Genomic DNA, 27817 nt, shown 5'->3' with positions numbered 1-27817 from the left:
AACACATTGAGACATGTCAGCACCTTTTTTTACAGGCTTGTAAAATTGAAGATCTTGGACAAGTTGATTTTGAGGAGGAAATAAAAAAGAGGTTTAAAATGGTTTATGTTCCTAACTGGTTTAATGTTGACTTGAAAACTGGGGTAAGTCATTTTGTTTTACATTGGATTGTGCTAAATGTGACTTGTGTAAACATGGTACTTTGTTTTTGCATACTATGATGTGTGTCACAAGCTTCAGAAAATTGAAATGGTGAATGCTGTGACTTCCTTGTCAGATGTGAGGTTTACTTCTCACATGTTTCTTATTGGAGTGTAAGTAGGAAAATTTTGTGTTATCATAAACTATGAATGAAGTAAAATTTCAAAATGTCATTAATGATTTGCATGGTGAGGTTGCTATATTATGTGGCCACTTTCATAGTTGGCTCAATTTCTGATAAAACAAAAAATGCCAATAACTGGGTTGGAATGGAAGATGTGCAAGATACCATATTTTATGGACTATAAGACACTATGGACTGTAAGATGCACCTTAATTTGTAAGCAATTTTATTTAAATAATATTATTTTTCACCATTTTTTTATTATTAGATTGCAAAGCCAGACACACACAAATTCCTAGTTCATAAAACCGAAATCCCCCCCCATGAACCATGGACCTTGCCGCTGGTGGGGAGGCTTGCGTGCCTCAGCGATACAGATGGCTGTACCGTAGGTGCAACCACAACGGAGGGGTATCCGTTGAGAGGCCAGACAAACGTGTGGTTCCTGAAGAGGGGCAGCAGCCTTTTCAGTAGTTGCAGGGGCAACAGTCTGGATGATTGACTGATCTGCCCTTGTAACAATAACCAAAACGGCCTTGCTGTGCTGGTACTGCGAACGGCTGAAAGCAAGGGCAAACTATAGCCGTAATTTTTCCCGAGGGCATGCAACTTTACTGTATGGTTAAATGATGATGGCGTCCTCTTGGGTAAAATATTCCGGAGGTAAAATAGTCCCCCATTCAGATCTCCGGGCGGGGACTACTCAAGAGGACATTGTTATCAGGAGAAAGAAAACTGGCGTTCTACGGATCGGAGCGTGGAATGTCAGATCCCTTAATCGAGCAGGTAGGTTAGAAAATTTAGAAAGGGAAATGGATTGGTTAAAGTTAGATATAGTGGGAATTAGTGAAGTTCGGTGGCAGGAGGAACAAGACTTTTGATCAGATGAATACAGGTTTATAAATACAAAATCAAATAGGGATAATGCAGGAGCAGGTTTAATATTGAATTAAAAAAATAGGAGTGCAGGTAAGCTACTACAAACAGCATAGTGAACGCATTATTGTGGCCAAGATAGACACGAAGCCCACGCCTACTACAGTAGTACAAGTTTATATGCCAACTAGCTCTGCAGATGATGAAGAAATTGATGAAATGTATGATGAGATAAAAGAAATTATTTAGATGGTGAAGGGAGACAAAAATTTAATAGTCATGGGTGACTGGAATTCGAGTGTAGGAAAAGAGAGAGAAGGAAACATAGTAGGTGAATATGGGTTGGGGGTAAGAATTGAAAGAGGAAGCCGTCTGGTAGAATTTTGCACAGAGCATAACTTAATCATAGCTAACACTTGGTTCAAGAATCATAAAGGAGGGTTGTATACATCGCAGAATCCCGGGGATACTAAAAGGTATCAGATAGATTATATAATGGTAAGACAGAGATTTAGGAACCAGGTTTTAAATAGTAAGACGTTTCCAGGGGCAGATGTGGACTCTGACCACAATCTATTGGTTATGAACTGCAGATTAGAATTGAAGAAACTGCAAAAAGATGGGAATTTAAGGAGATGGGACCGGGATAAACTGACTAAACCAGAGGTTGTGCAGAGTTTCAGGGAGAGCATAAGGGAACAATTGACAGCAGTGGGGAAAAGAAGTGCAGTAGAAGAAGAATGGGTAGCTCTGAGGGATGAAGTAGTGAAGGCAGCAGAGGATCAAGTAGGTAGAAAGACGAGGGCTAGTAGAAATCCTTGGGTAATGGAAGAAATATTGAATTTAATTGATGAAAGGAGGAAACATAAAAACGCAGTAAATGAAGCAGGCAAAAAGGAATACAAACGTCTCAAAAATGATATCGACAGGAAGTGCAAAATGGCTAAGCAGGGATGGCTAGAGGACAAATGTAAGGATGTAGAGGCTTATCTCACTAGGGGTAAGACAGATACTGCCTACAGGAAAATTAAAGATACTTTTGGAGAAAAGAGAACGACTTGTATGAATATCAAGAGCTCAGATGGAAACCCAATTCTAAGCAAAGAAGGGAAAGCAGAAAGGTGGAAGTAGTATATAGAGGGTCTATACAAGGGCGATGTACTTGAGGACAATATTATAGAAATGGAAGAGAATGTAGATGAAGATGAAATGGGAGATACGATACTGCGTGAAGAGTTTGACAGAGCACTGAAAGACCTGAGCCGAAACAAGGCCCCGGGAGTAGACAACATTCCATTAGAACTACTGACAGCCTTGGGAGTGCCAGTCTTGACAAAACTCTACCATCTGGTGAGCAAGATGTATGAGACAGGCGAAGTACCCTCAGACTTCAAGAAGAATATAATAATTCCAATCCCAAAGAAAGCAGGTGCTGACAGATGTGAAAATTACCGAACTATCAGTTTAATAAGTCACAGCTGCAAAATACTAACGCGAATTCTTTACAGACGAATGGAAAAACTGGTAGAAGCCGACCTTGGGGAAGATCAGTTTGGATTCCGTAGAAATATTGGAACACGTGAGGCAATACTGACCTTACGACTTATCTTAGAAGAAAGATTAAGGAAAGGCAAACCTACATTTCTAGCATTTGTAGACTTAGAGGAAGCTTTTAACAATGTTGACTGGAATACTCTCTTTCAAATTCTAAAGGTGGCAGGGGTAAAATACAGGGAGCGAACGCCTATTTACAGTTTTTACAGAAACCAGATGGCAGTTATAAGAGTCGAGGGGCATGAAAGGGAAGCAGTGGTTGGGAAGGGAGTGAGACAGGGTTGTAGCCTTTCCCAAATGTTATTCAATCTGTATATTGAGCAAGCTGTAAAGGAAACAAAAGAAAAGTTCGGAGTAGGTATTAAAATCCATGGAGAAGAAATAAAAACTTTGAGGTTCGCCGATGACATTGTAATTCTGTCAGAGACAGCAAAGGACTTGGAAGAGCAGTTGAACGGAATGGACAGTGTCTTGAAAGGAGGATGTAAGATGAAAATAAACAAAAGCAAAACGAGGATAATGGAATGTAGTCAAATAAAATCTGGTGACGCTGAGGGAATTAGATTAGGAAATGAGACACTTAAAGTAGTAAAGGAGTTTTGCTATTTGGGGAGCAAAATGACTGATGATGGTCGAAGTAGAGAAGATATAAAATGTAGACTGGCAATGGCAAGGAAAGCGTTTCTGAAGAAGAGAAATTTGTTAACATCGACTGTAGATGTAAGTGTCAGGAAGTCGTTTCTGAAAGTATTTTATGGAGTGTAGCCATGTATGGAAGTGAAACATGGACAATAAATAGTTTGGACAGGAAGAGAATAGAAGCTCTCGAAATGTGGTGCTACAGAAGAATGCTGAAGATTAGATGGGTAGATCACATAACTAATGAGGAAGTATTGAACAGGATTGGGGAGAAGAGAAGTTTGTGGCACAACTTGACAAAAAGAAGGGACCGGTTAGTAGAACATGTTCTGAGGCATCAAGGGATCACAAATTTAGTATTGGAGGGTAGCGTGGAGGGTAAAAATCGTAGAGGGAGACCAAGAGATGAATACACCAAGCAGATTCAGAAGAATGTAGGTTGCAGTAGGTACTGGGAGATGAAGAAACTTGCACAGGATTGGGTAGCATGGAGAGCTGCATCAAACCAGTCTCAGGACTGAAGACTACAACAAAACCGAAATGACCTTTAAAATCCCTTAAAATCGTCATCTGAACTTTCTTCTTCTTCTGCATCCTAATCATCATCGTCGTTGTCCTCTTCATGTGTAAGATGGTTTTCACTGCCATCGAGAGAGTTAATTATGCCGCACCTCTTGAAAGGTTTAACAATAATGTCTTCTCTCACTCTAGACCATAACTGTTTTGTCCAATTACACCATTGTTTGATTGTAGGTCATTTTAAAGCTCCCTTCGGCAAAAATTCATGTTAGGTTTCATCCATCATCCATTTGTTCCAGTCCTTTCTCATATGCTCTTTAAATGGTTTGTTTATCAAGAAATCAAGGGGGCTTACAATCATGAAGTAAGTCCTCCTGGAATAACAGCAAACTCTGTATTTCCCTTCTCAGTTTCTCTTTCACATAATTTTTCAAATGACTACTAAACTTATCTAAAACAAGAAGAGAACTCTTCCTCAATAAAGCACCTTTCCTTCTCTCCCACACTCTGTTAATACGTAATTTCTTACCAGTCTCATCCATCCAACCCTCATCATAGACATGAACACCACCACCTGGTGGTATTTCATAATGTTTTGCCATTGTTTTGCTTTTTAAAATGATCATAGGATTAACTTTAGTACCGTCAGCACAACATGAGAGGACAATAGTTTAGTGCATTTTTTTCATGTCCTCTTCTTTTTATAGCTAGAGGAGTTTCATCCATATTCCCTGTTTGGCCTAGTTCCACACAGGTTTTCTTCCAATGTTTAATAATAAAGTGATGGAAAGATAACATACTCTTGTAACATTCTCTGAGATATTTTGGTTTTGATTCACATGCTGTGTTCGAGATGCTTCATAAAGCTGTAGCACCAACCAACTCCACTCTTAGAGTCTGTTAAGTTCAACTATAGCCCTAGCTTGTGGATCATTTTTGTATTAATTCCAGTGCCATTTCGACAGTGTCCTTGAATCCCTTTGAATATGTCTTCTAGTTCTGAACATTTTGCATTCAGTCCTCTATTTGCACATTTAGTCTTCCTCATTTTTTCAGTTCTTTACTAGCCTGCCAATTGCAAATGGTTTTTGATGTTGGTGTAGGGCCAAAATGCCTCTCAGCTGCTCTATTTCCATGTTGTCAGTGCTCAATCATTTGTGTCTAAAGAAATTGTTTGGAATAATTAAGATGGTCTCTTCCAAAGGATATTTGTTCATAAATTTTTAATATCAAGTGAAAGCAAAATGGAATCATCCAGAAAGGCTTTTTGTTGCAGTAGTTATATAAGTTCTTTGCAGTTTGAAATGAAGAAATTATTTTGAAAAAGAAGCACTAGCTGAGAAAAACTGGACAGGTCAAAAATGGATCCACTTTCACAGAACATCTTAAAGCTAGCAGTCATTCACCATTCACACTAGTTAACCTTGAAGTCCTATACCACACTCCAAAGGGGAGGAGGCTTAATCTTGAAGAAGAGACTGAAGTTGGCAAACACAAATACTGGGGGGTAAAAAACGAAAAAAAAGTTTACTTAGTGGTCAATTGGTCGCCAGAAATCAAGTATATTATGATCAGATGTTGTCTATTTTTAATAAGTTCTTCCTCTTTCACTCTTTATGCTTTGTGAGCCTTAAGTATCTACCTTCATGGTTATGAAGGTCACTTTTAAATGCCTATGCTTCAAGATGTAAAGATCACACCCACATAGGTGCTTTTATACTTCATTTAATATTTTTTATTTATTTAAAACTTTACACCTGTTCTCCACCTTTCTGAGTGTAGTTTGTACCAGCAATTGATCCTGTTCTTTCCAGTGCCCTTATCTTCCTTGTACTTCTGTTCGCCTTTATTTTAGCCTTTTCTTACTTTTTCTTGCATATAGTTTGTGACTATATCGCCTTTCTGTTTCGTTTTTCCATCCCACAATATTACTCTTATTGTCCCAGAATTTACACTTTTCTATTTTAATATATCTGTTGGATAACATTTGTTTAATTTAGATTTATTACATTTGCCAGTTTGACTACGTAGTTTTCTCTGTTCAACCTTAATCGCTAAATGTGCTTACTGTGCCACACTGTGCAGTGCCCTCTACTTCTTTCTGTGCTAACTAACTTACTAGCCAATGCAGCTACATCTTCATTACTTACATATCATATATCAGAATGGAAGGAGCAGCATCACTGCCTGTTATGGGGTCCACATATATTTATATATGGAAATGAAATCCCATGCTGCTTGACAGAGGGTAGGGGAATGATGCGGGAGACCCGCACCACCGTACTAGACAAGTTCCTAATGGAGGTAGTTTGCCATTGCCTTCCTGTGACCATAATGGGGATGAATGATTATGAAGATGACACAACAACACCCAGTCATCTTGGGGCAGGTGAAAATCCCTGACCCCGCTGGGAATCGAACACAGGACCCCGTGCTCGGGAAGTGAGAACGCTACCGCGATACCACAACTAGTGGACGCATTTATGTATGCATGGGCATATTCTCTACTGCTATGACTGCTTTTGTCATTGTACTGAAGCTGATTCCATCTCTTTCATATTTCATAAGAATATGTTTCATTCTGTTTTTTCATCACCCACATGACTTTTATTTGGTCTTAATTACCAGTACATTCCATTCTGGTGTTCCTTTAGATGTGACATATGCTGTTGGCATTAGTTTTATCATGGCATATGCCCTGGCATTAATTTTAATGTGAGTCCCCAAGATTTTATACATTATCTTCTCTGAATTGATGTTGTTATATCGTATTGGTAGTATGGAGTTTGACCATGCCAGCTATTTACAACTTTGTCCTCTCTGTGTACTTTCAAATTATCTGATGAAGCCCTACCCACTATGTGGGTGTAACCACTACTGCAGCTAATAAATAAATATTATTTTAAGAGCAGCTGATAGTAGTTGTAAGATTTTCCTGAATTATCCAAAAGCTGTCAAGCACAACCAGCAGGATATATATTACCATCCCAAACTCACTACTAAAATAGGAACTTAATGATCTTCATGTAATTAGCCTGTTGAGCTTTTCATATTGATCCCATGGTTGGGAAAATAGTGTTTGTAGCAATAAAATTTGTTTTTACTAATTTGAAGAGTTTAATTTTTCTTGTGTTTTAGCAAATACATTAAGTATTACAGGACCTACATCTCTAGGAAACAGTATATTTCTGTCTTGGAACATGAATTCATTATTAGTTGATTTCAGGTTTAGAGTTTCTCTTAAGTTATCACATGCATTTCTCTAGGGCTTTGGGAGATATTTCCGGTTTTGTTTGTTAATATGCAGGTAGTCCCAGCTCAAATAAAGAAGAGGTTTTTTTTGTACGGTACCCAGTCCTAATAAAAACTATCAGTTTGGTTCTTATTATCAATAAAAATTTATGTAAAGAACAATTTTGTGTGCTCAGTCACTAGAGCTACCTCATATTATTGTGACAGGAAATGTATTTATTATAGCAAACATGAAGAATAGTTTCTAGCAGTGACTGTTACATGTGGTGCATACCAATCACATCATTTATTTATTTATTTTTATTTTTATTTACATTTTCTTTGCATGGAGCCATCCTAATGATGGCTTTTGCAAATGTCAGACTTAAAACTATGGTTATATTTATACTTGTAAAATACAATATATTCTGTAGCTGTTGCTTGTTGTTGTTGTGGTCTTCAGTCCTGAGACTGGTTTGATGCAGCTCTCCATGCTACTCTATCCTGTGCAAGCTTCTTCATCTCCCAGTACCTACTGCAACCTACATCCTTCTGAATCTGCTTAGTGTATTGATCTCTTGGTCTCCCTCTACGATTTTTACCCTCCACGCTGCCCTCCAATGCTAAATTTGTGATCCCTTGATGCCTCAAAACATGTCCTACCAACCGATCCCTTCTTCTAGTCAAGTTGTGCCACAAACTTCTCTTCTCCCCAATCCTATTCAATACCTCCTCATTAGTTACGTGATCTACCCACCTTATTTTCAGCATTCTTCTGTAGCACCACATTTCGAAAGCTTCTATTCTCTTCTTGTCCAAACTGGTTATCGTCCATGTTTCATTTCCATACATGGCTACACTCCATACAAATACTTTCAGAAACGACTTCCTGACACTTAAATCTATACTCGATGTTAACAAATTTCTCTTCTTCAGAAACCATTTCCTGGCCATTGCCTGTCTACATTTTATATCCTCTCTACTTCGACCATCATCAGCAATAGCAAAACTCCTTTACTACTTTAAGTGTCTCATTTCCTAATCTAATCCCCTCAGCATCACCCGATTTAATTTGACTACATTCCATTATCCTCGTTTTGCTTTTGTTGATGTTCATCTTATATCCTCCTTTCAAGACACTGTCCATCCCATTCAACTGCTCTTCCAAGTCCTTTGCTGTCTCTGACAGAATTACAATGTCATCGGCGAACCTCAAAGTTTTTACTTCTTCTCCATGAATTTTAATACCTACTCTGAATTTTTCTTTTGTTTCCTTTACTGCTTGCTCAATATACAGATTGAATAACATCGGGGAGAGGCTACAACCCTGTCTCACTCCTTTCCCAACCACTGCTTCCCTTTCATGCCCCTCGACTCTTATAACTGCCATCTGGTTTCTGTACAAATTGTAAATAGCCTTTCGCTCCCTGTATTTTACCCCTGCCACCTTCAGAATTTGAAAGAGACTATTCCAGTTAACGTTGTCAAAAGCTTTCTCTAAGTCTACAAATGCTAGAAACGTAGGTTTGCCTTTTCTTAATCTTTCTTCTAAGATAAGTCGTAAGGTTAGTATGGCCTCACATGTTCCAACATTTCTACGGAATCCAAACTGATCTTCCCCGAGGTCCGCTTCTACCAGTTTTTCCATTCGTCTGTAAAGAATTCGCGTTAGTATTTTGCAGCTGTGACTTATTAAACTGATAGTTTGGTAATTTTCACATCTGTCAACACCTGCTTTCTTTGGGATTGGAATTATTATATTCTTCTTGAAGTCTGAGGGTACTTCGCGTGTCTCATACATCTTGCTCACCAGATGGTAGAGTTTTGTCATGACTGGCACTCCCAAGGCCATCAGTAGTTCTAATGGAATGTTGTCTACTCCCGGGGCCTTGTTTCGACTCAGGTCTTTCAGTGCTCTGTCAAACTCTTCACGCAGTATCTTATCTCCCATTTCATCTTCATCTACATCCTCTTCCATTACCATAATATTGTCCTCAAGTACATCGCCCTTGTATAAACCCTCTATATACTCCTTCCACCTTTCTGCCTTCCCTTCTTTGCTTAGAACTGGGTTGCCGTCTGAGCTCTTGATATTCATACAAGTGGTTCTCTTCTCTCCAAAGGTGTCTTTAATTCTCCTGTAGGCAGTATCTATTTTACCCCTAGTGAGAGAAGCCTCTACATCCTTACATTTGTCCTCTAGCCATCCCTGCTTAGCCATTTTGCAGTTCCTGTCGATCTCATTTTTGAGACGTTTGTATTCCTTTTTGCCTGCTTCATTTACTGCATTTTTATATTTTCTCCTTTCATCAATTAAATTCAATATTTCTTCTGTTACCCAAGGATTTCTATTAGCCCTCATCTTTTTACCTACTTGATCCTCTGCTGCCTTCACTACTTCATCCCTCAGAGCTACCCATTCTTCTTCTACTGTATTTCTTTCCCCCATTCCTGTCAATTGTTCCCTTTTGCTCTCCCTGAAACTCTGTACAACCTCTGGTTCTTTCAGTTTATCTAGGTCCCATCTCCTTAAATTCCCACCTTTTTGCAGTTTCTTCAGTTTCAATCTGCAACTCATAACCAATAGATTGTGGTCAGAATCCACATCTGCCCCTGGAAATGTCTTACAATTTAAAACCTGGTTCCTAAATCTCTGTCTTACCATTATGTAATCTATCTGATACCTTTTAGTATCTCCAGGATTCTTCCAGGTATACAACCTTCTTTCATGATTCTTGAACCAAGTGTTAACTATGATTAAGTTATGCTCTGTGCAAAATTCTACAAGGCGGCTTCCTCTTTCATTTCTTCCCCCCAATCTATATTCACCTACTATGTTTCCTTCTCTCCCTTTTCCTACTGACGAATTCCAGTCACCCATGACTATTAAATTTTCGTCTCCCTTCACTACCTGAATAATTTCTTTTATCTCGTCATACATGTCATCAATTTCTTCATCATCTGCAGAGCTAGTTGGCATATAAACTTGTACCACTGTAGTAGGCATGGGCTTTGTGTCTATCTTGGCCACAATAATGCGTTCACTATGCTGTTTATAGTAGCTAACCCGCACTCCTATTTTTTTATTCATTATTAAACCTACTCCTTCATTACCCCTATTTGATTTTGTATTTATAACCCTGTAATCACCTGACCAAAGGTCTTGTTCCTCCTGCCACCGAACTTCACTAATTCCCACTATATCTAACTTTAACCTATCCATTTCCCTTTTTAAATTTTCTTACCTACCTGCCCGATTAAGGGATCTGACATTCCACGCTCCGATCCGTAGAATGCCAGTTTTCTTTCTCCTGATAACGACGTCCTGATAACGTAGTCCCCGCCCGAAGATCTGAATGGGGGACTATTTTACCTCCGGAATATTTTACCCACGAGGACGCCATCATCATTTAATCATACAGTAAAGCTGCATGTCCTCGGGAGAAATTACGGCTGTAGTTTCCCCTTGCTTTCAGCCGTTCGCAGTACCAGCACAGCAAGGCCGCTTTGGTTAATGTTACAAGGCCAGATCAGTCAATCATCCAGACTGTTGCCCCTGCAACTACTGAAAAGGCTGCTGCCCCTCTTCAGGAACCACATGTTTGTCTGGCCTCTCAACAGATACCCCTCCGTTGTGGCTGCACCTACGGTACGGCCATCTGTATCGCTGAGGCACGCAAGCCTCCCCACCAACGGCAAGGTCCATGGTTCATGGGGGGGGAGCTGTTGCTTCTTATGTCTATTTTTTACCTTTATCACATTACAACTGATGTGCTAATGCCTCATGTTTCAATCACTATCTTAAAATTCATTGAAAGAATATAAACATTTTTCTATTAGAAAAGATGTTAATTTTGTTTTAAAAACATTTCCCGTGTACATTCTTAGAGAGTTTGGTAGCTTGTTTACCAAATCAAACCACGGATATATGGACTTCTATCAGTCATTTTTAACGTTGTTCTGTTACGGAAATAGTTACACTTTGTTCTAGTGTTGTGATCATGTAAATCACTGCCCTTGATAGCTTCTGTTGGTTGACTTATAAAAAATACAACTATTTTGAAGATGTACAGAGAATATATTGTCAGATATTCGTGCTGCACAAACACTTCACGACATGAATCTCTATGTCCCATCCCCTGTATAAGTCTTATTGCTCTTTTCTGTAGTTGTAGTATTCTTTTTAAATGTACATCAGCTGCACAGCCCCATAGTTCAATTCCGTAATTGAGAAAGGGGTAAAGTGTTCCATAATATACTAATTTCAGTGCTTGGCTAGGAACTATCTTTGGGAGCTGGCTAAGGAGATATATGGCACTACTGACTATTCCGCATACGAAATTAATGTGATATGTCCACCGCAGATTTTCATCAACATATACACCCAGGAATTTACAGTTACCATTTTCTGTTGCAGAGATATTATACACACTATTCATATTGTTGTGATGAGAACTGCCTGTTTTAAATGTCAGTAGTTGAGATTTGGTGATGTTCACCTTGAGTCCCTGATCATAGAAGTATTTTGTTACTTCTGTTACACCACTAGTAGCAAGAGATTCTAGCTCTTTAGATTCGCTCCCATATGTCATCTGCATAGCTTACAATATGGGAGTTAATGGGTTGAACAATGTCGTTAATATATATAAGGAAGAGAAAGGGTCCAAGGATTGAGCCCTGTGGTACACCTTGTAATACAGGTTCACTGGTGGACTGGGAGTTCATGATTTTATTATCTAGTTTGTATGACAATTTAGTGCTTTGCTTACGATTCAACAGGTACGTGGTTAAAAGATTCATGGCTTGATCCCCAATACTATAAGATTTTTGCTTTTTAAGAAGTACCCTATGGTTTACTGTATCAAATGCTCTTGTCAGGTCCAAAAATATACCTGCAGTCTGCATCTTCTGGACCAACAGACAGTAAACTTCATGGATGAACTGTGCAACTGCTGTGGTTGTACTTAGCTCTTTCCAGAAGCCATGTTGCGAATCTACAAGCAGTTTGTTTTGTGAAAAAGGCACTTAGCTGAGAAAGGATAATGCTTTCGAATATCTTGCTAAAAGTGGGAATTAATGATATTGGTCTATAGTTGCAGACTTCTTCCTTACTTCCCTTTTTATACACTGGTTTCACTACACTCATTTTTAGAACCATTGGATACATGTTTTCTCTAATGCTGCAATTAATCAGGTGAGTAAGAGGTTTAGAAATTTCTTTTAAGCACGCTTTAATGATAGCACTGGATATGCCATCCCATCCAGGTGAAAATTTTTTCTTTAGCGTGTACATTGCCCTGCGAACCTCCTGCTCATTCACTTCCACAAATTCAAATTTGGGACACTGGGTGAGATGGCACCGGATCTCTATCTGTGAATCTGTAATATGTGTTGATTGTTCACCAGAAATGTAGTAGTTATTAAAAATATTACATATAGTATCTGGGTTTTTTATAATGTTACCATCATGTCTTATACTGAGTGGTCCCAGGTTCATCTTGTTGGGACCTTTTCAGTATTTGTCAATCAGCTTCCAAGATGTTTTGCTTATGTTGTCAGACTGTTCTATTGTTTTGCTGTTAATCTGCTTCCTTGGATTGACAATTTCAATTTTAAAAGTTTGCTTGGCTCTATTGTATTTTTCCTTGAAAACCTGCATAGTTGTAGTTTTATAAAGCTGGTTTAGATCATGTACTTGCTGCCTGAACCTAATCAGATTTGTTGGGAGTTTTAGTCTAGGATTACTTCCATTTTGACAGTGTTTAACTACCTTCTGGATTTCTCTGACTGGACAACTGTATTCATAATGATGCAATAGGGTTGAGTAGAATTCATTCCATTTCTCATCCGACCCTTTTACCTGGTACACAGAATCCCATTTCTGATTCGCTAGTTTGTCTTTAAGAGCATTAATATTTGAAGTATTCAGCATTCGCTTCTGTAGCACAATTTTTATTATTTTAGGCACAACTGAATTTTTATATTCAATCACCTGACAGAAATGGTCAGAATAAAGAAAATCTAAGTTACTGTAATTTACCTTATCTATAACATCTTTGTTGATTATAGCATAATCTATTCTAGCAGATACAGTTGCTCCTGGAAATAAATGGGTAGTTTTGCTGTTACTATCGATACATATCTTTAAACTGAATCCACACCAAATTAACATGAAGCTGCTCTATTGTTTGGGCATATAAAATAACATATTAAACACCATTTTGTTTTTGATGAAACCACAGGCCCTGGGTGTTTTATGGACAGCTTGATGGGTAGTCTATACAGGGTATTTGTTTTAACTTGAGACAACTAAATATCTCAAAAGACAATGCATTGTACAAAAGAAAAGTATTTTCAAATGGGAACCCCCATTTCTATTGTATATTCAGATACTAAACAAAAAAAAAGAATGGTTTTACCAAGCCATTGTTTTCTATTCATGGTAGATGAAGATATAATCAACAAATGTCAAATATGTGTCTTTTTACACTTAAGAACTGATGCACTTGATTCTGCATTTCATTTATAAAGCAAATGTAAATCTTTATGTTCTAATGGTTGATATTTATGCTCAGAATTTAGTTTAGTGTTGCAAATTTGATTGTACAGTACAATACGGCTATCAGTTTCAAAATATGGTTAGACACTACATTTAGTGTGATCCAAGAACGGTTGCAATAGTTTTCCGTTCCCATCGGGATGCTTGATTTTGATTGAGTCCCTTTTCCTCTCACTATTGCACTATGTGATGCCACTGAGTCCCCTTGCCTTTCACCATGAAAGTGTTTGATTTTTGTGAATATCCATGGTGGGTGCGCCTGTCGCTATCACGTCACGAACATTTAACCTTATTACAAAGGTTGTAGTTTGTATTCCACTAGTAGCCACATAGCGGTCAGCACGAAAGTTATGGCAATAGGGTGAAAACACACACTGAATTCAGCCACCCTGATGGTGGGTTTCTAAAGTGGCCACCAAAATCCAGCATTTTGATTGTTTGGGGACTCACTGCAATGAACCTCGTACAGAATAGAAAACTGCCTTACCATACAAGAAGCTTATTTGCCAGAAATGTCAATGTGTAGCTATGTTGTTTGTACTGTACAATCACACTCACAACATCTGAGGAACCTCTCAACATTAGTATCAACTATTAGAACACAAAGGTTTACATTTACCTCATAAATGAAATGTAGAATCAAATGCGTCGGTTCTTATTTGCAAAAACAGGCATGCTTGATATTTGTCATTTACTGTGCTATCTACCACAAATGGGAAACAGTGGTTTGGTAAATGATATGTACTTTTTCTTCTGTCTCAGCATTTGTTCACTGTAACTACTCCTTTCGTCACCCAATTGTGGTTTGTACATCTTTCATTTTCTGACCTGTCTATTTTTCACTGTCCCCTTCCTACCTCTGTTACGTACAATGTACTTAGCTTTACTTACCTTTGACTCGTGTGATGTTTTAGCAGTGATCTCTGTGTTGCATATTACCCTATCTTCCAAATTTAAGCTCTCAGGTGTTCAAATCTCATCTGGTGCATTCTCCAGCAATCAGTCTTTCCTTTCTATCCCATCCGGCAAGTCTCCCCTGACCCATCGCTCTAGGTGATTTTTCTGAGCTCCATTTCCTTTCCTAAACCTCTCCGGTCCTTTTCCTTTACCCGTCTTCCTTCCCTTCAACCTTTCTACCAAGAGGAGGAGCCACTGTGTCCGAAAGCTTACATAAGTAAAAACTTTTTTTTATGTGTGTGTTCTCCTACCACCATTTGATGAGTACATTTTTTTGTCTATCCTGTTATGTCGTATGTATTTTTTGGCATAGAATCCAAATATGCAATAAAAATGAGAGGTTCCCAATTGAAAATACTAAGTTGACTCCGCCTACGAAGGAGGGGTGGTTAGGTTGTGACTAATTGTAGCGTAGAAAGATGTCCCCTTTACTAATATTAAGTTTTCACCTAGAACATTTTTTTTTGTATGTGATGCGACATTTTTGAGATATTGAATTGTCTCATGTTAAAACAAACACCCTGTATATGCTATTCCTCCCCCCCCCCCCCCCCACACACACACACACACACACACACACACACCTCAAAAGATAGCAGAAATGCATGTGATGACACATGGGAAAAATACCTGGTGCACTGAAATGTATGAGTGCAAAAAATTATTTTGTAGTTAGAGGCCAAATATTTCAGAAGAGTTATTTGTTGGGACCAAAGGTTTCTGAAGATTTATTTGTTGTGAATGTCTTTCACACTAGTAATATTTTTCTTGTGTAAATCATGTCTTCACCATCCTACCCTTTCCTTTTTCATGTTACATAATCAGTTGAGTTTGAGAAGCAGTGAGGCAGTAATGGTAGATTGAAGCTTTGACCCAGGCTGGAAAGTGTGTGTGTGTGTGTGTGTGTGTGTGTGTGTGTGTGTGTGTGTAAGTAAGTTAAAATTGGCAGGAATGGTATCCAGTTCCAGTGCACTGTTTTATTCATTCAGCAAGACTTATAGTAAAACACTCTCAGCTTATGATTGTAGGATTTAGTTTGGAAACGAATTATAGCCTGTATAAAAGGGGGGGGGGGGGAGAGAGAGAGAGAGAGAGAGAGAGAGAGAGAGAGAGAGAGAGAGAGAGAGAGAATGGTGCTAGAAACAGAAGTGTAATTGAGTAGGAGGTGGCAAGGTAGGAGAATTAATTAGCAATACTGCAACTAGTAGTTTCAGTGAGTAGCATAAAATGATATATACAGCTGAATTGTGCTCATCAACCTTGAATACTGTCAAATTGCAACTGTTTCATGAGTACCTGTGATTGTTGTCATCTTTGATGGATTTGACATCATTGCTTTTTTTTTTTTTTTTTTTTAATTTTCAGATGCTTACCATTCATTTGGGGCAGGATGAAAATGACTGCTTTTCGGCATGGGTTTCAGCGAGAGAAGCAGGGCTTGCACCAAATGACACAGTTGATCAAAAAGGTAATTTGGATAGAACAACGAGAGGGCTTTACAGACTGGCCAACTTGGATTTTCTTCGGGCTTATGGGACTCTCATATATATACGAATCTCAGTGTGCGGAAACAGACGTCCTGAAGTAGTCCAATGCAACGCTCAGAATAATCAACTTTGAAGTTTCTCACGTGCTATTAAGTGCAAAACATTTCTGTTTTTGCTACCAAATGGCCCTAACCTTAACCATATCATCACTGGTTTGATTCACACTTGGAGGCAGATTTTTTACTTTTATTTGAATTCAATATTTATTAATAAATCAAATTGCTGATTAACAAATATTGTGAATCACAATTTTTTATGGACACATCTGTTATTTTTAACTATTATTCTTGTGAAAAATTGAGTAGTCTTAATTAATTAAAATTTGGTACAAAAACGGGAAACATTAAGTAGAAATTAAAATACATTTTTGTTTCTAGAGCTTATGAAACTACAAGCATTTTATTAAAAACACAAATATATTTTTAAAATATATTTAATTTACCATGAATATGCATTTTTCATGTAACTGCTAATTTGGATTAAATATTGGTTAACATTGATATTTGTTCGTTAATACATCAATTTGATAATAAATGTGATTTCAAATAAGAGTTAAAACATATTTGTGGCAGGAATCAAACTATTAATATTGTGCTTATGAGACCAGATGCTATTTATTTGGCTACAGGCAATGCCGTCAAATTGCTTGAATTGTTTTATGCTTAACAGCAGTTGGAGTAGTCAAATTTTTAAGCTTGCTCTAATTTTTGAGAATTGCATTGTGCTGGTTTAGGAAGTTGCTGCCCAGGTGCCAAGCTTCAAATCCCATAAATAGACAGAAAACCAAATGGGACAGGTCTGTAAGGTCTCCTTGTAGGTATTACAAAGAGGAGAGGAAGTGTTGTTATTTTGTAAGGAATTATGGAGTAAATAACCAGCAGGTGATGCTGACAGTCACTTGGCTGTGTTTTTCTCCTGTAACAGCATTGATATTTTGTATAGTTATAAAAGGAAATGTCATAAAATGGTAATACAATTTTACATAAAATTAGCAACCTGCCCCAGCTTCACATGAGGAGCACTAAACATCTACAGCCAGACTACTAATCTGACATAGAGGTAATTTTGTTCACTGGCCACTGTGTAGATTTATGATTAAAACTCGGGGAACAACTTTAGGTAACTGAACATTATCGCTTTCATACAAATTCAACAATTTGAGTAGCACATGCCAGGAAAGTTCTCAGGAGGCACAAGTGTTCTACATTCCATATTTAATTGGCATTTGGAGTGTCATCTTGTGACAAGATGAGAGTTGTGAGCTGTTGCGCTACCCATTCCAACTGACCGCAGCACCACTTCAGCAAAAGCAATGGCCCCTTCTCAGCTGCCTAACTGCTGAACTTGTACAGTGTTGTCTGCCTGACTGCGAGCCAAGGCAAGTTGTCGGCAGCACTACTGCAGTTCCAGTCCAGCATGGGCTACATCTTCTGTGTGAGCTTTTCCCACATTTCCCTTCACACTTTTAAATGTAAACCCTATACAAAAATCTATTCCTTTTAGCGTAATACCTGATACGTCCTGCAGCACAAGACATTTCAGATGTTGGCAGTAGCTCCCACTGGCCTCCTGGTAACAGGAACTCAGATTGTCATGGTACTGAAGTTCGCCAACCTGCCACTTATCTCCTGCACACTGCTAGATGACAATAACATCATTTTCATAGTAGTGGGCTGGGGGCAGTCTTTAATTCATCATAAAAGGTAGATCACATAGGCGTCCTTGTAGCAGTTCCTCATGTCAGCCTGTTGCTGCAGTCGGATGGCCTTATGCCTATATCTTGTTCACCACTAGGCATCACTCATAATGTTTTCATAGCGGTGGGGTTCTTTAATTCACCATAATTCAGCCAGTTTGAACAGAATATTTATAAATTACATACACAAATCTTCCTTGTGAATCAGTCTTATCTGTTAGGGAAATCCGCATTACATTCCCTACAGTAGTTCCTGATATTAACATGAATGCATAGTCATAGTCAGAAACCAGAGTTGGGAACTTTAATTTCAATGTGTGTAGGTAGAAGATAGATGTTCAGAGAGAAACTATGAGGAAAACTGTTTTTCATTCCCTTTCATATAGATACTGATAGCAGTACTCAATGATTATTTTCATTATGGGCAACTTCCAATCAAACTGATGAAGTACAGTGTATAATGTAACCACATTTACTTGTGCAAATGTGTGCCATCTGTAGCAGTGCCTGGGTCAAATCTGGTTGAAAAGTGGTTGTCTAAAATAGGCTTTTTTAAATGATGGGGTCCACACCAGGTTTGCAGTCCAAACACTTTAATTGCATTTTGTTGTTGGATAACCTACTGTTTATGGCCTGGTTGAGTCTCATTTATTTGAATTTACGCACAGATAAATTTTAAGCTATATACTGCTCTCTGCCGTATAACTATATTGTTCGAGTGCAGTAACCGAACACTGAAGTGTTTAAACACAATTATTAATGTGTGACAAGTAAACTGTTAACATAGTCTCTGAATGAAGTTCTCAAATCACTGTTCTTAAAATCTAGCAGTCATATTTATAAAACAGACGACCTGCAAAGTAGGTAACTATTGGAAGTAATGCTGTTCATATTCCAATGCTATTGTCACTGTTAGCAGAAGGCATTATTGCAGGTCAACACAGTTCGTGAAATTAATTACCAGTTCACAGGCAGACATTAAAAAAACAATCACAGTATAAACTCTTGGCACCTTCTATGATGTGTGGTTTGTGCTAACTCGTCTGCATACATTGTGTAGTAATTTTGATCACAGGCCTAGCTCGTATCACAACCTTCCGCAGACTGACTAAAATAGCTTCCAAAATTTTCCTTTTACAAGTTTGAATAACTTAACCTACATTCAGCTATTGTTACTTGCTGTACTTTTGAATTATCTGTTTATAAGTCACCTTACAATGTTCTTCCAGTGAACTATGGCAATTTACTTCTGCAAGCTTTATTAGAACATTGGTGGAGACCACTGCAAGTTGATGAAGATGCAGAGTGTCACCCTGATCAAGCTGGAGGTGGCCAGAGTCAGGGTGGCAATGAGTACTTTTCTGTGCCAGGACATACACCAGTTATCTTCAGGTAAGGAGATGATTTTCGTCTACCAAGGAAGGTAGCAGCAATTTGAAAATCTTGCAATGTACTAATCATTACAATTTTGCAGTGAAGTAGGTGGTCGCACGCTTTACCGTTTGTTAGTACGTGATGCTGGAGGGGAAACTGAAGGAGTTTTACTCAATGAGACAGTACCGCCATGGGTGAATGATATTGTTGTTGAGAAAAACTTGCCAAAATTTATTAAAATACCATTCTACCTTCTTCCCCATGCCACATCAGGAGTAAAAAGTCTAAAAAAGTAAGTATTCTGTAATAAAATTTAAAAAAACTTAGTGACATGTAACTCGTAATGGGAAGGAGATAAAATAATCATCTATATACACTGAATTTTAAGTTTGGGCTGTAGGGTGTATCAAAGAAACAGTCTCCATCTCTTCAATTCATATAAGTTAATTTTGTCAAATTTTTAGGATTAAATATTCAGAGAAATAGGCATCTTGTCAATGGTAAAAGTGACAGTCATTAAAGAAAATGACACGGCTTCTTCCAAGAATGGTCCTGCTTCTGGTGGGATAGAATACCTAAGCAGTAAGGGGTAATTTGTTGACACATGGAACAGGATTTTCCTCTGATTCTTTCACACACATTTGATTCACAGACCAAAGGGTTGGGATAAAGGGTGGCACACACGTATTTCTTCAGATTTTGACAGAATACTTCACTGGTATTTACAGTAAGGACATGTGGCTAGACTGCATTGACGATCCTCTTCAAGAGCTGATGGTACCAACCATGTCTTGTGGTTTTGTTGACCAGACTTCCGTGATTGCATTATCACCTGTCAGTATATAGAAAGACTTGCAAAAACAACTGAAAGTAAGATATTTGAGCAATTTGACATTTAATTTAGTTAAGTAGGGTTGTGAGTAATAGTTGGAACTTTACCTCTTGAGTTGTGGTGATATCCTAGTATCCATTACCCCTCACCAGTCTTTGAATATGGTTCGGGGTGTCATTTTTCAGAGGGACCTGATCCTTCAAACTGATGACTGACTCCAGTGGAATCTGGTATGGCAGCGCATTTATTTTGTGCTAGCCAGCTATTCTATCTTATTCCAATTTTAACAATATTGTGATTGCAGTTTTACAGTTTTCTCAAGCGTGCATGTATGTGCATGTGTGTATGTACATAAACTTATTCCTGTCTGTTTCTGCTTTTAATAGTCATGTGTGTTACTGAAATTAAAGCTATTTCACAGTTGATTTCCTTCCTTTCTGTTAATAGGCAAAGTTTATATCAGTACCAGTTCACTTTGCAATAGCCATATGGTATAAGCTACCACTTTCATAGACATGCAAATTTTCTTCTTTGTTTCATTTCCTTGAACAACCAGACCATAACCACCACTAACAAGAAATCCCCTCCCCAGGGGCTTATGCCTATTTCATGAGTTTATGAGTGGTGCGGATGGAACCCTGAGCTATTGCGGCCCTTTATTCCATTCCAGGCTGCAATCCCTTCCCTACACTCCTCCGACCCAGTCCTCCCTCCTGCTCCTCCGTCCCCTCCTTCCCCTCTGTGCGCGTCCACGCTTACGTCAGCCCGGCTACCCTCCTGGTTTCTGGTTTTCTGTCCAGTTTTTGTTCTTCTTGCTTTTTTTCACTTTTCCTGTTCGATGTTTTTGGTTTCCCTTTGGGGTTTGACCTCCCCTTTTAGATTTTCTCTCTGTAGTGTGAGCCAACTGGAGAATAACACCTTAATTATTGTCTTTGGCTCATAGCCTTACCGCATCTTCCATCGTTTCTTCGACACTTGTCCTTTAACACTATATAGCTAGCACGGTAGCCAGTCTGTGCAGTCAGGTCATTATATACCCACTTGATTGAGCCCCCTGACAACAGAGCTGCTACCTCCCCTTGTATGCCTAAACTCCCGGCAGCAGCCTCACTGGCAGAAAGCGCTTGCTGTGGCTGTGTGGTGCTCACCGGGAGAGCCCTTGATCAGAGTAAGGGTTATAGGGCGGACACTTTGCATATGAAATCTATAAAGCACCAAAAAACAGGCTGTTCTTTTACAGCAATATCCTTAATTGGGAAAGGATCCCTTTTAATGCTGCTTCTTGTAACCCTGCTGCCTTCCCTTTCCTGGCTATCTCCTGGGAGGAGGGCAAGGACCGCCAGCTAATGGTGAAACCCTTTCCTTGCTATCTGATGTGCACAAGGACACACAGGAATACTTTCACTGTCACCAAGTCATAATTTTTTTGTAGAAACTATCGACGACATGATTGGTGAAGTGTTTTCTGTAAGATGTAGTCAGGTTCACTGTTGATCAATACTACTGCTGCCAAATTTGTTGCCCTTCATTCTCGTGATCTTGTGGTGATATCCCAGTGTCCATTACCACTCACCAGTCTTTGAATGTGGCTTAGGGTGTCATTTTTCGTAGGGACCTCATCCTTCAAACTGATGAGGAACTCCAGAGGAATCTGGCATGACGGCACATTTTGTTCAGCATGTGCAGAAAAGCCATAAGGACAATTGCATTGATACCGCCACCTTTATTCTGACATTTGAAGGGACTACCCTCCTGGGGAAGGTCAAGGTTATGGTATATCAGTCTGATGTGAAGCCGTACGTCCTACCACCCTTGAGGTGTTTCTGGTGTATTTGTTTTGAGCACACATCTTACAGATGTACAATGACCCTTTGTGCAGTGAATGTAGACTCCGACTCCGTGAGCGGAGCTCCTTTGTTCCACTGCCCATGTGCATTACGTGTCGCACCCATTGCTCTCCATGGTCGTCAGATTGCCCAGTTTATAAGAAGGAATCGTTCATCCTATGCAGAGGCTCATCAGAAATATGACTGTCTTCACCCTGTATATGACATCTACATTTGCCTGTGTTACGTCCCCTTTTCCCCTCCTCCCTTCTCCTTGTCCCAGTCCCATCTCCCTCTTGTCTCCCCTCCCTCTTGTCTCCCCTCCCTTTGCAGTTGCCACACCACTCCCCTTACCCCGCCACCGGGATATCACTCTCTGGTGTCCCCCTGCGGGTCCGGGGTAAGAATAGGCATGAGGTATTCATGCCTGTTGTAAGAGGCGACTAAAAGGAGTCCCTCCCCCTGAAGGGGGTAGTTTGCACCTGCGCCCGGAGGTAGATGGTTCAACAGCTTACATTTGTGGTCATTTTGGTTTTTTGTTTATTCTGGTTTCTTCCTTCCCTTGTTTGTTTCCTTTCTTTGTCCTCCTCCCTCTCTCACTGTCTTCCTTACTTTTTACCTTGCCTTCTTTTCCTTGCCTTCTTGTCCACCCTATGGTCTCCGCCTCGGCGTTTGAGACAGTCTGTCCTCTCTCGTCCTCTCTCCCTTTTTTCCTATTCTTCTTTCCTCCCTGTGCGTGCCTGAAGGCTGACCCAGGCGTTCGCACGTGTAGCCGGTGCCGGGGTAAAGCGTAATTCCCCACCCTGTGTAGACAAGTAGGGCCTGTGCGTACCCCCTGGTGAAGGCCAGGCCCGGGGAGGGGCCTGAGCTGACACCTTCCGACCATGCCGATTGGTCCCTCCGTTCGTTTCTCAGGAGGTGTGACCTGAGGTGTAAACATTCACCTAAGGTGGGAGCGCCCTCTGAGAGGGTCCCCACAAGGAAGGAGCGCGCCATCGGAGACACTGGCAATCATGGGGGATTCATCCGCAATGGATTTCTCTTCTTCTTCTCTCTCGACTTCTGCCCAAAAATGGAAACTTGAACAGCCACCAGTGACAAAAGTACTATCGCCTGCCCCAAAGTTCCTCGTAGTTTCTAGATCTGAGGACAGAAAGGATTTTTCATCTGTCAACCCTTTCGTTATTCAGAAGGGCGTAGATGCCATAGCCGGACCTGTCAATTCTTGTACCAGGATGCGTAACGGTACCTTGTTGTTGGAAACTGAGAGCGCCTTTCAGGCACAAAAACTCCTTCGGGCCACACTCCTGTACACGTTCCCTGTCCGGGTGGAGGCTCACTGCACTTTGAATTTGTCACGTGGTGTGGTATCTACTAGATCACTCAACGGATTGACTGATGAGGAGATTCGGTTTTTCCTCGCTGAGCGGGGCGTTACAGCTGTCCATAGGGTCATGAAAAAAATCGACAATGACCTTGTACCGACCCAGACACTTTTCTTGATCTTTGATAGTGTTCAGCTGCTGTCGTGCATCAAAGCAGGCTATGAGGTTATTTCTGTTCACCCCTATGTCCCAACACATATGCACTGCTACCAGTGTCAGCATTTTAACCACCCCGCCAGTCTTGTTCTAATGCGGCTAAATGCGTCACTTGTGGCAGGGACGCCCATGAGGGTGACTGTCCACCTCCGTCTCCTCATTGCATGAACTTTCCGGGTGACCATGCAGCGTCCTCTCACGACTGTCCCATCTACAAGGATGAACGCTGTATACAGGGAATTCGGGCCAAACAGAAAGTGTCCACCTCGGCTGCTCGCAAGCTTTTTGCTAGTAGGAAGCCCACGCTGCTTCCAGCGGGGAAATACAGTATCGTCCTCGCCCTTCCAGGGAGGTATCGAAGCAGACATGCGATCTGACCTTTAGCGCTACGGTTGTCCGTTCGGCCATTGCTAAGATCGCCCAGTCAACATCTCCTCTTCCTCCCATCACCCCTAAGACACAAGCACCTTCATCAGCTTCAGCCAAGAGTAAGACCCAGAAGTCAGATGCACGGGCCTTCAAAAAGGAACTGTCCCATGAAGACTTCTTACGAACCCCGAACTCCCAGCCATCGACTAGTACTTCGATGAAATGACCTTCCAAGAAGGCAGGCTCATAGGAAGAAAAGTTCTCCTTCTCCGCCACGGCGTGTTTCTTCTCCTGCGCCACCCAGCGGTTGCCGCCCCAGGCCGTCTCCCGTTTCGCGTGGCCGCACCGCTGGTAGCCGAACATCTGGCCATACACCGGCCGAAGAAGCTCTCCCTCCCAACCACCTTAACATGGTGGCCGACGAACCTATTGAAAAAATTGACGATGACTCTCCACCTATTGATAGCGGCAGCAGTGCTCGCTCAAAACCAGGCCCTCAGCGGCCTTCGAGGTGACCCCTTCTTGCTTCTTGTTTTTCTTCTCACGATGGCACTTCTTCATTGGAATATTCGCAGCATTCGCTCCAACCGAGAGGACTTAAAGTAGCTGCTATGCTTGCACTGTCCGCTCATAGTAGCTCTCCAGGAAACGAAGCTATGCGATCGTATTGACTTGGCACACTGTACCTCTGTGCGTTTTGACCTACCCCCTGTGGCAGGTATTCCGGCTCATGGAGGGGTTATGTTTCTGGTCTGGGATGATATCTACTACGATCCCATCACATTGCACACCGATCTGCAGGCAGTTGCTGTCCGACTTACTCTCCCCACTTTCACATTTTCCATTTGTACTGTTTACACTCCATCGTTGTCTGCCGTTACTAGGGCAGACATAATGCAAATTATTGCTCAGCTACCTGCACCATTTTTGTTGACTGGAGACTTCAGCGCCCACCATCCCCTTTGGGGCTCTCCAGCATCCTGCCCGAGTGGCTGCCTGATAGCAGACCTTTTCAACCACCTCAATCTTGTCTGCCTCAATACTGGTGCCCCTACTTTTCTTTCAGACACAACTCACACCTATTCCCGTTTAGACCTCTCTATATGTACTACCCAACTTGCACGTCGGTTTGAGTGGTACGCCCTTTCTGATACGTATTCGAGCGACCACTTCCCTTGTATTATCCATCTCCTGCATCATACCCCATCTCCAGGCTCAACTAGTTGGAACATCTCCAAAGCAGACTGGGGGCTCTTCTCTTCCAGGGCGACATTTCAGGATCAAAACTTCACAGGCTACGATAGTCAGGTCGCACACCTTACGGAAGTCATTCTCATTGCTGCTGAATATTCCATCCCTCATACTACTTCTTCTCCACATCGCGTACCGGTCCCCTGGTGGACCGCAGCATGTAGAGATGCTATACTTGCTCGTCGACGTGCTTTACGCACCTTTAAACGCCACCCTACGATGGTGAATTGTATTAGTTCTAAACGATTACGTGCGCAGTGTCGTCGTGTTATTAAAGAAAGCCAGCTGGACTGCTTTCACAAGCTCCTTCAACAGTTTTACTTCTTCTTCTGTTGTCTGGGGTCGCCTGCACCGGCTATTTGGCACTAAGGTCCACTCACCAGTTTCTGGCTTGGCGGTCGCGAATGATGTCCTTGTGGCCCCTGAGGATGTCTCCAATGCCTTTGGCCGATTTTTCGCAGAGGTTTCGAGCTCCGCTCATTACCACCCTGCCTTCCTCCCCCGAAAACGGGCAGAGGGGGCAAGGCCACCTAACTTCCGCTCCTCAAATCATGAAAGTTATAATGCCTCATTCACCATGCGGGAACTAGAAAGTGCACTTGCCCGCTCACGGTCCTCTGCGCCGGGGCCTGATTCTATTCGCATTCAGATGCTGAAGAACCTTGCTGCTGCGGGTAAAGGTTTTCTTCTTCTTACTTATAATTGCATCTGGATTAAGGATCATGTTCCCACATGCTGGTGCGAATCTATTGTTGTACCAATTCCTAAGCCATGGAAGGACAAGCACTTACCTTCCAGTTATCGACCCATTTCCCTTACCAACTGTGTCTGTAAGGTGATGGAACAAATGGTTAACTCTCGTTTGGTTTGGCTGCTCGAATCTCGTCGCCTACTTACCAATGTACAATGTGGATTTCGTAGGTGCCGCTCTGCTGTTGACCATCTGGTTACCTTGTTGACCTTCATTATGAATAACTTCTTGCAGAAGTGCCAGACAGTAGCTGTGTCCTTTGATTTGGAGAAGGCTTGCAACACCTGATGGAGGGGGGGGGGGGGGGGGGGGGCATTCTCCGCACCATGCATACATGGGGCCTTTGCCGTCACCTCCCTCTTTTTATTCGTGCAATTTTAATGGATCGCAAGTTCAGGTTACGTGTGGGTTCTGCCCTGTCAGACGCCTTTCGCCAGGAGAATGGGGTGCCACAGGACTCAGTTTTGAGCAGCGCTCTCTTGCCATAGCGATCAATCCAATAATGGATTGCCTCCCAGCTGATGTATCAGGCTCCCTTTTTGTGGACGATTTTACCGTCTACTGCAGTGCGCAGCGTATATGTTTCCTGGAGCACTGTCTTCAGCATCGTGTTGACCGTCTTTACTCCTGTAGAGTCGCTAGTGGCTTCCGTTTTTCTGCCAAGAAGACGGTCTGTATTAACTTCTGGTGCTACAAAGAGTTTCTCCCACCGTCCCTAGCTTTTCGGTCTCGCTGCTTTCCCATTCGTGGAGACAAGAAAATTTTTAGGACTTACATTTGACAGGAAACTTAGCTGGTGTCCGCATGTGTCATATTTGGCTGCCCATTGTACCCGTTCCCTCAATGTCCGTGTTCTCAGCGGTACGTCGTGGGGTCCTACATTTGACAGGAAACTTAGCTGGTTTCCACATGTGTCATATTTGGCTGCCCATTGTACCTGTTCCCTCAATGTCCGTGTTCTCAGCAGTACGTCGTGGGGAGCGGATCGAACCGTCCTACTTCGCCTATACCAGTCGATAGTCCACTCAAAGCTGGATTATGGGAGCTTTGTATACTCCTCTGCACGGCTGTCCATCTTACGCTGCCTCAACTCTATACAACATCGGGGGTTACGTCTTGCGATCAGTGCGTTCTGTACTAGTCCCGTCGAGAGTCTTCATGCTGAAGCCGGTGAATTGCCACTAACCTACCCACGCGACATACTGCTTTGTCCGTATGCCTGTTGGCTATTATCAGTGCCCTACCACCCATCTTATCATTCGTTTTTTGACGAGTCTCTCGACCATCAATACGGGTTGTATGTATCTGCCCTGCTACCGCCTGGAGTTCGCTTTCGTCGCCTCCTTCAGCAACTTGATTTTCCACTCTCTGCAACCTTTAGAGTGGGCGAGAGCCAAACGCCACCTTGGCTCCAGGCTCAGGTTCGCGTTCATCTTGACCTCAGCACGCTCCCAAAGGAGGTTATCCCAGCATCGGTATACCGCTCACGGTTTGTCAAACTTCGTTCGAAGTTCATTAATACGATCATCATTTATACAGATGGCTCTAAGACCAATGATGGTGTCGGGTGTTCTTTTCTTGTCGGGGCATGCAGTTTCAAATACCGGCTCCATGACCATTGTTCGGTCCTCACAGCTGAGCTATTTGCCCTCTATCAGGCTGTTCTTTACATCCGTCGCCACCGACTTTCTGCTTATGTCATCTGCTCTGATTCCCTGAGCACCATCCAGAGCCCCAGTGATCCGTATCCGGTTCACCCTTTTGTGCACCAGATCCTACACTCTCTACAGCAGCTGGCAGATGACGGTTCTCTGGTTACCTTTATGTGGGTTCCTGGTCATGTCAGTATCCCTGGGAATGAAGCTGCAGATGCTGCGGCCAAGGCTGCGGTCGTCCAGCCTAGGACAGCTTCTTGTTGTGTGCCTTCATCTGATTTTAGCAGGGTCATTTGTCAGCACATTTTTATCGCT

The 27817-nt window shown here is 41.3% G+C and overlaps 1 protein-coding gene across 2 annotated transcripts in view; it reads left to right on the top strand.

Moving 5' to 3' along the window:
- LOC124622324 (WD repeat-containing protein 48) overlaps nucleotides 1-27817 on the top strand; it is a 161549-nt gene that overhangs the window by 110318 nt on the left and 23414 nt on the right. For both annotated transcript variants that reach the window (XM_047147999.1, XM_047148000.1), the window contains exons 8-11: nucleotides 36-143; nucleotides 16026-16128; nucleotides 19133-19295; nucleotides 19378-19569. In XM_047147999.1, the coding sequence (XP_047003955.1) occupies nucleotides 36-143; nucleotides 16026-16128; nucleotides 19133-19295; nucleotides 19378-19569 (566 nt within the window). The remainder of the gene's footprint in view (nucleotides 1-35; nucleotides 144-16025; nucleotides 16129-19132; nucleotides 19296-19377; nucleotides 19570-27817) is intronic.

Source organism: Schistocerca americana, chromosome 7, assembly GCF_021461395.2.
Source record: "Schistocerca americana isolate TAMUIC-IGC-003095 chromosome 7, iqSchAmer2.1, whole genome shotgun sequence".
Lineage (NCBI taxonomy): Eukaryota > Metazoa > Arthropoda > Insecta > Orthoptera > Acrididae > Schistocerca > Schistocerca americana.
The sequence above is the reverse complement of the archived record's forward strand: the minus strand, read 5'-3'. Positions and strand labels throughout refer to the sequence as shown.